The sequence below is a fragment of the Mauremys mutica genome, chromosome 1, assembly GCF_020497125.1.
Source record: "Mauremys mutica isolate MM-2020 ecotype Southern chromosome 1, ASM2049712v1, whole genome shotgun sequence".
Classification (NCBI taxonomy): domain Eukaryota; kingdom Metazoa; phylum Chordata; order Testudines; family Geoemydidae; genus Mauremys; species Mauremys mutica.
Window position 1 is genome coordinate 98,637,061 of NC_059072.1, and position 16,624 is coordinate 98,653,684.

General features: G+C 41.8%; 1 protein-coding gene across 2 annotated transcripts in view; it reads right to left on the reverse strand.

Moving 5' to 3' along the window:
* Positions 1–16,624, reverse strand: part of BTBD11 (BTB domain containing 11) — a 286,082-nt gene that overhangs the window by 69,297 nt on the left and 200,161 nt on the right. For both annotated transcript variants that reach the window (XM_044991926.1, XM_044991934.1), the window contains exon 4: positions 4,256–4,408. In XM_044991926.1, coding sequence (XP_044847861.1) covers positions 4,256–4,408 — 153 coding nt within the window. The remainder of the gene's footprint in view (positions 1–4,255; positions 4,409–16,624) is intronic.

The following is a 16,624-nucleotide window of genomic DNA, read 5'->3' on the forward strand; positions in this document are numbered from 1 at the left end:
AATTAGTGCATCTGCTAGCCAGCCCCGCTCAGTGTGGGCTACGGCGGCCTGCTCTGGGATCCCCATTGGAACTGGGTTGCAGAAGGCTTGTGCTACCATGCTCCAGCGCCATGTGAACATATTACTACCAGGAGCCTGAAACCTGAGATCAGCTAGCACAGTGGTTCTCAACTCCCTGGGAGTACGCAGAGGTTTTCCAGGGGATACACAAACTCATCTAGATATTTGCCAAGTTTTACAACAGGCTACATAAAAAGCACTAGCGAAGCCAGTACAAATTAAATTTCATCCACACAATGACTTATTTATACTGCTCTATATACTATACAGTACACTGAAGTGTAAGTACAAAATTTATATTCCAATCAATTTATTTTATAGTTATATGGTAAAAATTAGAAAATGAGCCATTTTTCAGTAATAGTGGCTGTGACACTTTTGTATTTTTATGTCTGATTTTGTAAGCAAGTAGTTTTTAAGTGAGGTGAAACTTGGGAGTAAGCAAGACAAATCAGACTCTTGAAAGGGGTACAGTAGTCTGCAAAGGTTGAGAGCCACTGAGCTAGAAGAACCAAAAGAGTGAAGCTGGCCCCAAAATAGTGAGAAAATATCAAGATAGAATTGCCTTAGTAGGAAAGGACAGGGATATAGATCTTGATATCACCAGAATATTGATTCTTCAGACCATGTTATCATATTAATGCTCTGACTGGCTTCACGTACGCATTGGAAAATGACAAAACTGACCCCTTCAGGTCTCCATATGGGAAGCTGCAGATGATACTTGATGCAGATATGACACTTGCCATCATTGTGTACGAGATGAATAAACCAGTATATCACATTATCCTTTAACTCTCAGCGGAGTAGGTCCTCAGGCTGCTCACGACTCTCTGACTCAGATCACCTGCCCTGATCTTTTCCCAAATGGGAGAGCAGGTCAGGAGAATTGCTCCCCTCAATATGTCCTGACTGGTTTTCCATCCACTTTTTTCTACTGCTCTTGTGGGGGCAGGAGAAATAATGGTCTTGAACCCCATATTAAAGATTGGGAGTATGATTTGTTGAGTGGCAACTGGACAGGCCAGGGGGTGAGGATGTAAAACAGATCTGCAGGGGACATCTGAAAATGCTGAAGAAAGGAATCGGATGTTGCTGGAGATACTGGAATTTGGGTTGGTGAGGGATGAGATAATACTTACCAGCAATTCTTATTTGCTGAAGCAGACCCTAACTTTTTCCCTATGTCCCATAGAGCAGCAGGATTTTCCTTGACCATCAAGATTACAGTTTTGGCTGCAGATGCATCTCCTAGCTACAGGGCTGGCTCCAGCTTTTTTGCCTTCCCAAGCGGCTAAAAAACCCCAACCAATTGAGCTCCCCCCGAAGTGCCACCGAAGAGACCTGCTGCCGAATTGCCGCCTACTTCTAAAGCAGAGCGCTGAAACAGCCGCCGAAGTTCTGCCGAAGACCCAGACGTGCTGCCCCTTCCTACTGGCCGCCCCATGCACCTGCTTCCTTCACTGGTGCCTGGAGCTGGCCCTGCCTAGCTACCAGGCAGGCAATCATCTTACTCACTCCTTGACAGATTTCATTGCCTCCTTGTTGGTTCCCCTGCTCTGTGCAGAAGAGCACAGTAGACCAAGAAGGGGTGCTAGAAGGGAGATAGTGGGAGGAGGAAGGAAGGGAAATCTTGGGAGGAAGGAGAGAAATAAGGCTGAGATGATTTACAAACCCACATACTAGGTGCCTGACTATAGGTGTGTGTGATTGAGCTGGGCAGTGTCACAAAAATATGGTAGGAGATCTCTTCGCTGGAGGTTCAGATAGGACACTGAACAGTCGATTTTTTATCTGAACTCCAAGTCTTTTGAGATTCTTCCAAACTTCTTTTCTAGAATATGTATTGCAGTGTGGAAGCAGATTTTGTCTTACATTTTTTAACAATAGGCCATGAATCAACCTAGAGGAATAATGCAATGTCACAATGGTAGACACATGACAGAGAATGTAGCATATGGTGTATTATTTAGTTTTGGTTCTTTTTGTTTTGTTGGGGGGGGGTGGTGGTGGTGGTGTCTTTTTGGTTTTTGCCATCTGGACCAGTAAAGAGAAAAGATCCCTAAGAAAAAACTGATAACATTTCCAGGCTTAAGGCTCCCAGTAGTTAGGATATTTTTTTATAAAAAATAATCTAAAATGTCTCAGACTACATACAAAATCCTCCAGCTGTCCTCAGTCCCTCAGTTTATTTGAAAAATCGCCTCGTGAAAAAATTTCAAAGCCTTGGCAACTATAGAATTGATGCTTGATGAGGACTGGGGAGATGCAAGGCTGTTGCTGCTCATTGGGGAGAAATGAGAGGCTGGTACATCGAATGGGTGGAAATGAGGAGTGCTGAGGGTCTGTACTGAGCACAAATAAAACATTACAAGTAGCAAGATTTCAAATTAATGTCATGATGCTTTCCAACAAGTAGCAGCCTTTCCTTTGATCTCAATATTACAGACACACAGCGCCTGATTCTCAGTTACAGCAAGCACACTCTCCACCACTGTGACAGTGTAAAAGGCCTTTAAATGTCACATTAACACCCACTTGAAGGGCCCTTTACACTGGCAGAGCAGTATACAGTGACCTTAGTTTTGGGAAATGGGAATGGAAATCAAACCCTCATTAATTCTAGATCGTACTTTCCATTCTCATTCCAGAGTGTAAGACAGCTGAAAAGTGGCCATAGTTTATTTTTCTTTATAAACTGAATTCTGGATGGCTGCTTTAGTTGAGCACTGATTTCTTCTCAATAATCAGTCGATTATCTGGGACATAACTACAATTCACTCTAACATAACCTGGTTTTGAAACTTTAACTTCTGTTAAAATGGCAGAATGGGTAAAAACAGTCAATGTTTTTCTATACACATGCTAACTACAGAAAAACTGTATATTCTTATCATATCAAAACATGATTTTTGTTCTTTCAAGGGGCTAGAAGAAATAGTATTGACTTTTCTACAATTGTATCAACTAGTTCAATTGGAAAGATTTTTTTAGTTGTGCCTTTTTTAAATTAAGAGCTTCATTATCAAAGAAGCTGAGCACTGGCAGACCTCATAGACTTCAGCTGAAACAGTGAAATGTTAAGTCCTACTGACAATCAGGCCCAGGATATTTAGCTTCATATGAAACAGTTACAGTCAGTATTTGAAATATGAACCTCATGACTTAGCTTTAAATTCAACATATTTAATAAAATATTCGACCAAGAAAGCCTTATTCCAGTTGCAAAATAAAATATAATATTTAGTGAAAGAGCACTGGAAAACCAGAGTCAAAAAAATACATCTGTTATGATGCAGATTGTCATACCTACTCATGTATATAATTTCCATGCTTCTGTGTTGCAGGAAAGCATATATATATCACCTGAGTATGAGTGACAGGGTTCTGAAAAATATGAGCTTGGGTTTGAATTCACTAGACTCTAAGGCAGTGTCTGACGACTTGCAGCTATATTGTGTGCTGCAGCTATTAAGCAACTTTGATGAATAGTTCCGCTTTTGACACATTCATAAGAGCTTTTCATATAAACATCTAAAACAAATATAACCCAGAATCAAGTATGCACTAGGAAGCTGTTTTATACATGCATATATGAGTAAGAAAAGGCAGCGCATTAAAAACATATACTGAAAACATATACTTTAGGGCCTCATTAGAAGGTCACAGCTCACATATTTAAAAATAAATTATTGAATAATTCAGACCTGCAACATCTTTCAATTAAAATTTATTTCAGGATCAAAAATGTAATTTTATTACAAGAACTGGTTTTATCTGTAAATGTGCTGTATAAACCACTATTGCAGAAAACAATATAATATATTCAGTCCTATACATTACATCTCAGTATTTTGTAACAGCAACACAATGAAACAGACATAATTAGCTGAAGACTTCAGTCTCTCATTATAAAGCAGAATGTAATGGTAAAAGACAAACCAAGATTTAATGAACAGATTCAGAGCTTGATCCAGTTGTTGGGTATGCAGGCACATTACCATGCAGCCTGTGAAGCTGGCTCGTGCAGGCATGTGAACAAATACAGTAGCTGATTTTACAAGGTATACAGTGATGAGAATGAGCGTTCTGCACATCTAAGGACATAACAAAGCCCTTACTCTGCCTGTTAAATCACTGTTACTATGAAAGAGCTACAGGTTTTTCAAATCATTATTTCTTTGCATGGACTTACTTTAACTGTCGAGGTTCACAGTCAACTCCAGGTAGTAAGAGCCTTGCTGCTTGCCGTACATCATCACTGTCCACAGAGAAACTGCGACGGTGCCCTGCATGAGCCAAAGCAACCCTTATCCATTCCATCAGGGGTGGCAGCACTATGAATGGCCTAGAAAGAGCAAAACAGGACAGCTAGTGCTATTAATCTTTAAACATCAAAATTAGAGAGTGATCAAACTAGCTTAGCAAACTGCAGGCAGGTCTAACCCATGCAGCTGACTTGTACCGTTTCCAGGAAAGGGTGGGCTGCGTTTTTTGCCCATGAAATGCAAATCATAGCTCATGAACTTCTTATCTTTATGGCTCTGTAAGTGGTTGCTTTGAGGTCCACACATTTGCCTGGGAATCCACATGCTTCAAACTGGGTCTCAGGAAAAGCAAGCAGAACCCCACTCACAGGAACACACCACTGACCCTACCGTATTTTTGAGGTATCTGAGGGTTGCTTCACAGATCATATTTTTAAAAGTCTACTACTGTTCAAATTAAAACTATTATAAATACAGGGCATGAAAATTGGGGGAAATTACCTGCTACTGTGTCATTTGTCCCCCCACCCCACGCAGATTTTTCATAGGTCTATATGTTCCTATAGTGAGGCTGAGTGGCCTCCCTCTGAACTGGAGCGTGAGGGACCACTATGTTCCCCTGGCGGAGCCAAATTCACCCTGCCCCGCCCCCCTCACTGGAAGTATCAGGGTGGGACAGGATGTAGAAAAGGAGACAGAGCCCTGGAACTCAGTTGCTGCTGAGCCACAGGAGAGACACAAAGTCTCTTCTGGGGAGCAGATGCTAGGGTTGCCAACTGTATAATCGCACAAACCTAAACACCCTTGCCTGCCCTGCCCCTTCCCTCCATCACTCGCTCTCCCCCACCCTCACTCACTTTCACCGGGCTGGGGCAGGTGTGTGGGAGGGGATGCGGGGTGCAGGCTCTGGGAAGGAGTTTGGGTGTGGGAGGGTGCTCAGGGCTGAGGCAGGTGGTTAGGGTACGGGCACTGCCCCCGCAGCTTCCATTGGCCATGGATCCCTGTTCCCAGCCAATGGGACCTGCGGAGTTGGTGCTCGAGGCGGGGGCCGCACGCGGAGATCCCCTGGCCGTGCCTCCACCGAGGAGTCACTGCTGGACATGCTGGCTGCTTCTGGGAGCAGCGCAGAGCCAAGGCGAGTAGGGAGCCTGCCTTAGCCCTGTGCCGCTGGACTTTTAGCAGCCTAAAATCTCCCAGATTGCTTTCAATAGCCTCTGGGAGATCGAGCCTGAACCCAGGAGACTCCCGGCCAAACTGGGCGGGTTGGCAACCTAGCAGATGCCTCTGCAAGAGCCCAGCCCAGCCCCAGAGTGGACCGATGCCTTGCTGTCAGGGAGGAAGATGAGGACCCTGAAGAATTGCTGGAGCTATCCGCGGCCAAGTACCCCAAGGAGACAGGGGATCTTTGGACCACGGACCCTACACCCAGACTGTGGTAGGAAGTAGCCCAGGGGGACCAGACTCTAGTCCGGTCCTGCTGTCGGAGTGTGAGTTAGCATGTTGCGGCTGGAATCCCCGCTGACCCAGTGGCAGATCATCCTGCCACTGTTAGGGCCCTGGGCTGGGACGCTGTAGAGTTGAGTGGGCCTGCGTCCCCCTGATGCCCAACCTCTGGGATGGCAGCCTCCCCACCATAGGCCAGGAGGTGCTCATCCCCCTCCCCCTAGGCTGCTCTGGTGCTCACCCCTGCAAGAGTCCTAACTGTTTGCCACCTCGCCATGCTTTAGGGCCCGGGCTTATAGACTGCTACAGCTCTGCCTTGAATACAGGCCAGAGCCCTAACTGTGACTCTGCCCCACCCAGAGGGAGCCAAAGCCCCTCTACAGACTGTTTATAGCTGTCTGCCCCAGCCAGGTGACTATGGGCTAAAGACTGGTGTGCTTCACCCTGCCCGGGGGGCTGGAGCTCTCTCCTATGAGACTGTTACTTGCAGTCTGCCTGTAGTGAGGCAGAGTGGCCTCCCTCCCCCACTTGAGAGCGAGGGACCACTACAGCTCTTCCACGTCCCCACAGACTTTGCAGCATATAATATAATCACATATCATATTCTATATAGGTGACACACTTTTGCTCACAGCCCCCAACCCCCTGTCTTTTTTCTAAAGTGAAACCCTTAAGAACATAAGAACGGCCATACCGGGTCAGACCAAAGGTCCATCTAGCCCAGTATCTGTCTACCGACAGTGGCCAATGCCAGGTGCCCCAGAGGGAGTGAACCTAACAGCAATGATCAAGTGATCTCTCTCCTGCCATCCATCTCCATCCTCTGACGAACAGAGGCTAGGGACACCATTCTTACCCATCCATAGCCATTTATGGACTTAGCCACCATGAATTTATCCAGTTCTCTTTTAAATGCTGTTATAGTCCTAGCCTTCACAACCTCCTCAGGTAAGGAGTTCCACAAGTTGACTGCGCTGCGTGAAGAAGAACTTCCTTTTATTTGTTTTAAACCTGCTGCCTATTAATTTCATTTGGTGACCCCTAGTTCTTGTATTATGGGAATAAGTAAATAACTTTTCCTTATCCACTTTCTCAACATCACTCATGATTTTATATACCTCTATCATATCCCCCCTTAGTTTTCTTTTTTCCAAGCTGAAGAGTCCTAGCCTCTTTAATCTTTCCTCGTATGGGACCCTCTCTAAACCCCTAATCATTTTAGTTGCCCTTTTCTGAACCTTTTCTAGTGCTAGAAAATCTAGTTGAAGACCAACTTTCCAGAATAGGCAGGGAAGAATGACTACTCCTTGTTCCTCAAACCTTTGGGCCTAAGGAATTCTCTCCAGGAGAAGAGGACCTGGTAATGTTAAATAGTTGAGAACAGACAGATGGTAGGGGATTCCATCACTAACCAAACAGCAGAATGTGCAAAGATCAAGAGACTTTAACAGTCTGTGGCCTACTAGTTATAAGGGACTTTATCTACCTGCAATGTAAAATTGGCTTATTGGGGAGGAATTTATAGTTATGGGGCATACTGGAATCAATGGCAGAGAACTGCAAGAAAGATGTCCCTGAGGCTACATATCAAAGAATATTTAGAAAACTCATGTTGAGTGCCACAAAAGCTGCCTTTTCTGAAACACTACTAGCCTCTCATGCAATAACAGCAAGGCAAGGGGAGATTGGAACACTCCATGTGTGCTGGAGAAGATGAGACACGAGCAGGACTGAAGCTAATCAAGCACTTGGGAACTACTGAAGGAAATGAGAACCTAGAGTGAAGGGATGGTCATCACTTTCTCAGTGGGAACTAGACTGCTGCCTTTGAAAATGAGAATGTTTTGGGCAGATTGTTTAAACAAAGCTGGAAGTCGCTGAGGTCTTCTCCAATCAGTAGTGCCAATCATGCTAATAGTAACAACCAGGTAAATTTGAACACCCAGCTGAAAATAGAAAACTCACTGTAAGCTACTGGCAGTAATCCTGAGGAAACCAAGCAGGTTCAGCACCGTTATGAACAAAAATATTGTGTCAAAGAAAAGGAATAAAGGAGGGCCAGTTTATCAGAAAGCAGAGCTACATAAGTCAGTGGACAGTATCAGAAGCTTGTAAATTGCAATGGGTGCGTAATAACGCTCAGCATGGGTTGCAATCGCCAACATAATTACATCCAAAACATTCTGCAAAAATAAAATAATTAATAGGAAACTTAATTTTAGGCTACAACCCAGATGGGAAAAAATAGGCTGGGTCATAGAAGTAGGTATTTGCATTTAGCTAACCTTCCAATACAAATCACAAGACACAAAGAGGGCAGGGCAGTGCTTTCTAAAATGCATCATAAGCTTACTCTAAACTACAGCAGGATTGTTCATGCAATCAGGGAGATGTAACTGGCTTCCTTACTGCCCCACTCTGCTGCAACTAGAAAACATGGCAGCCAGCAGAAAACCTAGCCCATTATATTTATAAACAGACAACACTGTTTACAGGAGTGTTAACCATAATACTATAATATTTTACATTCTTTCTTGTACTTACATTTTGCAAATTTTATTAACAAATAAAATTAAAATGAGCATTGGCTATTTCATATAGTAAAACCCTACAGATGGCAGCATCAGTATTTTATAGAAGTTGGCAGAAGATTTTGTTTAAAGGGTGGTTCCACTACATGAACAGAGGCAAGAAATTTACTCATTATTTTTCATGAAGGGCACACATAACATGGCATACAGAAAGAGTCACCAGGATTTGGTTTTTTTAGGAGAAAATCTTATACAGTCCATTGAAATAGGCTAAAAATACCCTATTGGGGTTTATGCAGCATGTGAAGTTTTCTTTTAAAATTGTTTATGTACTGAGGGACAATGAGGAACACAAAGTTATAGGGAAGCTGTAGTCTACAAGGTAACATGACAATACTTCCTAATCACATCATGAGAAAAATACAATTATGCTCAGGTATTGCATTATTAATTGTACCTAACTGGTTTATCTTCACTATGCAAGGGAAGACTATAACGAAGAGAGTTTGATTGCTGCATTATTTTGCCTTTGTATTCAACAGTAGGCCTGTATCACATTAGTCACCTGGTTATTCTTTTGAAGTGTATATTTTAATTAAGTTATTATTATACCTAAAGCATACATATTCTGGGGCCTTAGTGATGAAAAGTAGATTGTGCCTTCAGATCTGCATGCGGAGGGGGCTCTCCAGGTGCAGATGCCTCCTCTCGTGTGCATGGAGGAGGGAGGGGGAGGTGCACAGGAGTCTCTGGTTCACTGCCCTCATCCCTTTACAAAGTGTACAGAGTGCTCAGCCTTGCATTGGGTGAGGGTGGGACTAATGGGGACAAACATCATCCCCCTCTAGTTTAGCTAAGATTGCCTAATACAGCCTGGGTTGTTCTACAGATGTCTGGCAACCCATCTCCCCAACAGAACAACTGGGGAGAAACTTTGTGGGAGGTGGTGATCCGGTGCCCTCCCCACACTGATTTACACCCTGTGCTATCCCACTGAAATGAAGTGAGTTGGCCAAGTCAGGTTCTACTACAGGTCATCATTTTATATGTTCATGAGGGCTCTGCAAACCTTCCAGAGCCAAGATTCATCCTTGCATTGGGGCCAGCACCAGGCCAATCTTGGACGTTCCTTTCCACACATGTAACTCCCCTTGTCCTCCTGAAGAGGCCTGATGCTAGACCTGGGCAAAAAAAAAAATGTTCACCAAAAAATGTGCAGATTCAGGTTGACAGAAACATTTCATGAATTCATGTCAAATTCGCCGTATTGTTACGGATAGAAAAACCCCAAAGACTAAACAAAGCATTTTGTTTTGGGTTGAACACAACAAGATTTTGTTCAAACCAAAACGGATGTTACTTTCTCTGTTTGCAGACAATTTTTCAAAATTTTTGTTTTGTATTGCTGCCAAATGATTTTTTTTTAATTCCATTTTTTCAGTTGGGCCACCAAACCAAAACACTGGTTATTTACACAGCTCTACTCAGTGCTCTCCATTTCATATATATATCCTCTGGGAGAGCTCAGTGACCTGCTAACTCTCTCCTTTCTGGACACCTGCAGGGACTAGTTAGTTGGCAATTCCCTCCTCCTCATGTGGCAACTGTCTGGCCTGCTCTCCTATTCTGTGTCACACCACTCCCCAAATCTCCCACAGATTTGGCAACACTGCACCACCACCACCCCTGTTTCTCTCCCCTGACACACTTTCTTCAGAGCAGAGACAGAGCAGGGACTCTACTCCTCTGCAGTGCTCCCACATATCAAGTCTCTTTCTTATTTCTGGGGGCTGAGACATTCCAGAATGGTAATATGGAATGGATAGAATTATAAAACAGTAAATCCCTAAAATAAATGTTAAAATGGGTCCTGGATATTACACAGGATCTCTTAATTATTCATAATAATGTTACTTTAGCTATATAAGGTGTTGTAGCAAATCCCTTTTCCTTGCAATATGCAATTTGCCTTGAAGATGCTCCTAAATAACTAACAGGCTATCAAGATGCACAGCGTTCTTGCCTCGTTGTTTCCTGGCATACTCAGAGATTTAAAACTCCCTTCTTACTTATATGTCGTCTCAAGCTTTCTTCTTTGTTTACTTTTAGCTGTGGCAGTATAAATGACATAAAAACAGGCGAAATGGATAGCTAGAGGAGAATGAAAAATGCGCATTCTAAAGTCTAATATGATACTTCATTATTTTTATGTGGGTCTAAAACTCAGTTTTTAAAGAAAAATTGAAGATACAAGTATCTTTCAGTCTTTGTATTTACAGGACTGTATTTAAAAGCTACTGTCCTTCAAATACCCAGCTACAGCATTACTGCATATATGTACTGATTATTATTAGACAAATTATTAGAGAAAGGGTAGAACTAGAGGTTTAAGTACAAGGCTGGGAATGAGAAATTCACAAATTCTAATCTCAGCTCAGATATGACTCCCATTGTGACCTTGGGCTAATTACATACCTGCCTTACTTTCGTAAGCTGTAAAATGGGGACATTAATATGTATTTACTTACTTTCCAGGGCTATCATGAGGTTTAATTAGATGATGGTCTACATTCAGCAGAGATGTGATGGGTTTTTGCAAAGGGGAACACTCATGGCGTATGCTATTGCTCAATGGGAGTACGGATGGCAGAATCTAAGTACAGGTCTGTCACATCTTACGTGCATTTAACATGCGCGATTTCAGCTTTATGCAGTCAGCAGAAACAAAAAGAAAAAAGAGAAAAATAACAATTTTAATACTATACCTGTAGTGCGGGCGATTGCGCCAGCCATTACACACAATGTAATTTTGCCTATATGCGATTTTCGCTTTACGCGCTGATTGTGGAACGTAAGATGCGACAGACCTGTACTGTTATTTAGTTACAACAGCAAAGCAATCAAAATAGTTATCAAGAGAATTGAAAAGAGAAAGATCATCATTAAGAAAGAAATTTTCTACCTATGCCATTAAAAGAAAAGTTATTTTTCATTACAGTCTTGTGCCAATAACTCTAAAGTTATGAATGAGAAGCCACTTTCATTTTAAGCCTTGATTCTTTGGGGGATAATGTTTCTTTCTTTCTTTTCAAAGGGTCCTTTTAATTGAAATCTTTCACATTTGTTCTCAACTCAAAAGGTTCATTTTAATTTAGAAAATTTGATAATATGCCAGTGGGCCACTGTTAGAGTTACCAGAGCATGGAAAAATGTTCTTCCAATTATTAATACATTTTCAGATGCCTTTTTGTGCTCAAAATGTTTCATATTTATATCTTCAGTTACAATGGTCCTAGTCTTCAGTGAGCACAGTACTTTTGACATGTGGGTCCTGATTCCGGACTGGGATCCAATAGTATGGATCCTTGTACCAATGAAGTTAATGGCATATGGCTCCACACTGGCACATAGGTCCATGCTAGTGGTGGATTCCAGTTATCAGAGCCGTAGTTAAGTTTAAATGTTTGAATATCGCATACTATCTACACACAACCTGGTATTTTTTATTTAAATTAAAGGATAAATCCTCCTGTCACTTATGCAGGCCAGTATAACTGATTTGACTAGAGTTGGAACTGTCTGAGGGGAGACTTTAGATTACATTTTTAACATATCAAGATTTCAATGCTCCAGTCTACACAGGTGAATGGGGAAAATATCAATATTTGAATGTGCAATCCCTCTTTTACCTTTTTGTTTTAAAAATACTGAAATTTTTTTAAAAGCCTACATTAATGCAATTAATGATTGATATTTTAAAAGCAAAGATCCAGAGTAATGGTTCTTATAGGAACTCTAACTCTGATACACTGCACAGATATTTTGGCATAACAATTGACACTATACAGTGATATGAATACACTGAAAGAAACCAGAGTTACAATTGCTTTGGGGAGTACAACTTTGAATGTTCTGCATTATGTGTTATGTCTGTTAATGTTGCATTAACAGAGTTTTCTGCATTTTAAAAAAATAGAGCAATCACAAGGACAGCTTAAGTCTAGCTTGATAAATTAGAGTTAGCGTACAGCACAAGCTCAGCAAGGATATACTATCTGACAGCTGAGCTACAAATACTGCCTAAGATATTTTCCATAACATGTGCAATCTAGCATATTGCTGGCAGCTGCCAATATCATTATTTTTGAAGAGATTAAAAAATTGGAAAGCTTGGTGTTTAGGATGGAAGGATAAAAAGAGATATAAAAGCTGAACTTAGGACTTTCTTTTTCCAGGCCCTGGGTGAAATCACTGAAGTTAACTGAGGTTTTACCACTGACTTCAACAGGGTCAGGATTTCACCATCAGCTAAACTATGAGGTAATTTAGTTGTTATTCATCTACATGTCTGATCATTTGCAATTGCTCCACTATTCTTGGCCTTTTCCCAGGCTTGGTCTACCAAAAAGATTTTGGACTGGTATCAGAACTTCAGTAAGGTGCATGACTTTTTTACCAAAATAGCTATATCTGTACAACCCCTACTGTGGATTCAATTAAACCAGTATAAAGGTGTCTAATACCTGTTCATTTCATTCCTACTCCACACTAGCCAAGGGGTTGTATTGCTTTAACTATACTGGTATAGCTTAAAGCCATACAACTTCTGTGTGTAGACAAAGCTTGGGATATTATTCAGATTGAGAATGGTTTGGGGACCATTCATCAAAATTAATGCACCACACACTACAATTCCAGTATGCATGGAAGGAAGGTGGAAATGCAATAAACCAAAGTGACCCAGAGGGCTTCGTAAGGGATTTCTCAATGTTTAAGGATTTAAAAAAAAAATCTGTATTGAAAAGAGGACAGGAACCAAACAAGTACCTGGCAAGTCAATTAAGGCTGGCAAGGAAGAGACAAAGGCAACCAAGCAGTACAACGAGTTAATGCTTGCCCACGGAAGAAGGAGAGAAGAAATACTAGAGAGGAAGCACTGTAAGTTGGTGAATAAAATTAATGACTGGTTCTAAAATGGCTGAGCTTCTGATCTGCCTTTTTCAATGAGTTGTTAATGAGGAAACAAATTCTATAGAGAGAGTTAGGGAGTAATGAGGACCTTGTCAATACAGCTGTGGATAAAAAGTGGGTAAGGGACTACTTAGGAAAAAGAAACATCGCACAATCTGCAAACACAGATACTGTGCCCCTCAGGTTCTTAAAGAACTACTAGCAATAATTTAGGAAGCATTAGAGACTTGAATAGGGATCACAGAAGCAAAACACAAATGAACAGATCTTTTTATTTAAAAAAAAAGAGAGAGAGAGAGAAAGAAAGATTTCCCCCCCCAATAATTATGTTCTGAGCCATCTTTCGCTCATCTATATTTAATCCCTGGTAAAATAATGGAACAAATTGACCAAAATAATCAGCAAGCATCTACAGGAGGAACAATAAAACACCAGCTTTAATAGAGGACAACTCATACCAAGACAAATGTGATTAAAATTACAAAGGGACTGATTCTACCATCCTTACTCCACAAGTATTGTCTGTGCTTTCAATGGGACTACTTGTAAAGTACTACTCAGTTCACCCTTGTGCAGAGGGTCAGCAAACGAGGTTTGATTCTCCACTCCATCCAAGCTCTGATTGGACAGAGTGGAGTGCGAGCCGCAGGCAGATGGCTGTGGCTCCCTGATTCAGAGACATCCAGTATCAGCACAAGTTGGGGCTGCAGAGAAACAGCCCTAATCTATACCAGTGTAGGATTGGGTTTAGTGGAGTGCCATTCCAGCAGGCCTCTTCCCCTCCCCTTCCCATCCCACCCCTGTCTCACCATGGAATACCCCAACACACCTCCTTCTCTCCCGTACATCAAGGGTGCAGGAAGAGCAGTGCCACTTTCAATAGATATCTGCCAGCAGCAAGCTCCCCTCATTCACTGACCTTCTCTGGGCTCCTATGCAGCACAAAGTGGCCTTAGTGGGCCAGAGAATCTGGCCCAAATCCTTTGCACCACTTAAATCCTACTTAACAATCAAGACTACAACCCAGATTCTCTGCTACATGCAGCTTCTGCAGCAGAGGGAGCAGGAAGAGCCATGAGGGAGCAGAGCTGCAGCTCCCTGAGTCCCTAGATCAGGGGTCGGAAACCTTTCAGAAGTGCTGTGCCAAGTCTTCATTTATTCACTCTAATTTAAGGTTTCACGTGCCAGTCATACAGTTTAACGTTTTTAAAAGGTCTCTTTCTAGAAGTCTATAATATATAACTAAACTATTGTTGTATATAAAGGAAATAAGGTTTTTAAAATGTTTAAGAAGCTTCATTTAAAATTAAATTAAAATGCAGAGCCCCCCGGACCAGTGGCCAGGACCCGGGCAATGTGAGTGCCACTGAAAATCAGCTCGCGTGCTGCCTTCGGCACGTGTGCCATAGGTTGCCTACCCCTGCCCTAGATTGTTCAATGCCAATACCTGTGTATTTTAGAGAAGCCTAGGAGCTTCTCTAAACTGAGCAGCCAGTAATAGCTTCCAAGAGGCTACCCATAAGATGAGCATGGCTAGAGCACAATGCACTCTGGCCGCATCTTCTTCCTATTCCTCTCTGCACTCAGCATGACCCTTATGTTGGGATGGGAAGAGAGTGGCATTGGCTTTGTGACACCTGAGGACTCCACCATGCCAGGGAAATTTTCCTATGTCCAGATCCACTCAGTTTCTGGCTCCTTTGCCCCACCAGAGTGACAACAAAGGGGCCAGAGAAGAGGCAGAAAATCTAGCCCTAAATTTTCTTCTTTTTATTGTTTGCCAACATAAAAGCAATTGAACAGCATTAGAAGAAGAGAGAATCTGGAACCTAGATAAATTAAAGCACAAGAATTAGGACTGTTAAATACAAAAATCTCATGTTTTAACAATCCTATTCCCTCCGAAGTCATAAAAACACATAATGAAAACTGAACATGCTAGAGATAAGTCACCAGCCATAAAGAGTGACTGCACAATAAGGAATACCACTGGTATTCTTCAGTGGCAAATTAAAAGGGAAGCTTTTCAAAGCACTAAATAGACGTCAGCTTAACCAATCTCTTCTGTGGGGCAGCACAAGATGGTTATATACAGCTGACACAGTATGTTATAGAACACACTTCAGTGCAAAATACTTGGGCATATGTTTTACTCTGTCTCACTTCCACTTGTGTTTTCTGGTACTAACTACTAAAGCATGTTTGATTAGGCAATAGAAGGAATCTCTGCTCTTTCCAAAATTAACCACGAGCTTCTGGCAACAACACAGAGTACTTACTCGGGCTCTAACCACAGTTGCTAAATGGGCCTTGCAAAGAAAGATAGTTTGACCAGAGTATTAAAAATACAAAATTGCCTTGGGTTTTATGTAATATTTATTTGAATTGCTAAAAAATATTATATCAGATCATTTTAGAAAAGGGAAAAAAACATGAAAACAAATGTTAAAAGAGAATTGTTCAAACATTCTGTCCTTTTGCATTTAACACTGAGAAGTCTTTAGAAATCTTACAAAACTGGGGCCTGATCCTGCAGTTCTTATTCACATGGGTACTCCCACTGAAATCAATGGTATTACTCATCTCAGTAAGGTCTGTCGAATCAGGCCCTTTTATAGTGGTAGGGAGATTCTTTAACTCTGTTCACTATAATACCTTTCCATGCAGTATCGCTAACCCCAAGCATTCAAAATGCATGTTAGCCCCCCTCTTCCAACCTCCCAAAAAATCATAAGACTGGCTGAAAAATCCTGAGATTTTAAAAAAATAAGTGTGGGGTTCTTTTTATTTCACTTCTGATTTTTTAGCATCTGGGGTCACATCTTCCAGCTCTTCTCTACAACCACGAGTGTTGGAATTTTACTTTCTCTTTATCCTGTAAATGAAAGTTGAAATTCTCATGACTTCAAGAGCTGGGGATGTAAGAAAAACTCCAAATATCTCAGCGCTTATAACAGGTCAAGAGTTGGCAACACTGAAAGTGGTCCCTGTTTAAATTTCTTGCATAGTCAAGAAAAATGTCCTAAGATTCCTCACTCCGCCCCACAGTTTAACCAAGGTACTATGGGTGAAATGCTGGTTCCGCTAAAGTCAGTGGCCTAAGTCCCATTGACTTCAGTAGGCCCAGAATTTCCACCTTATGCTGTTTTCTATAAATGAATACAAAATAGTTTCAGTCAGGACAGCATCACACACATCCTTTGCCTTTTTTGGCCACATTTTCAAAATTTGTTCTACGGTACGCAAACTCTACATTTTAATGTCCAATCAAGTAATTAGATGTGCAATTGTCCATTTGTGCGTGCAAATGAGTTTTCCCAAATACGTATTTTGAAATGCAATTGTGGAGGC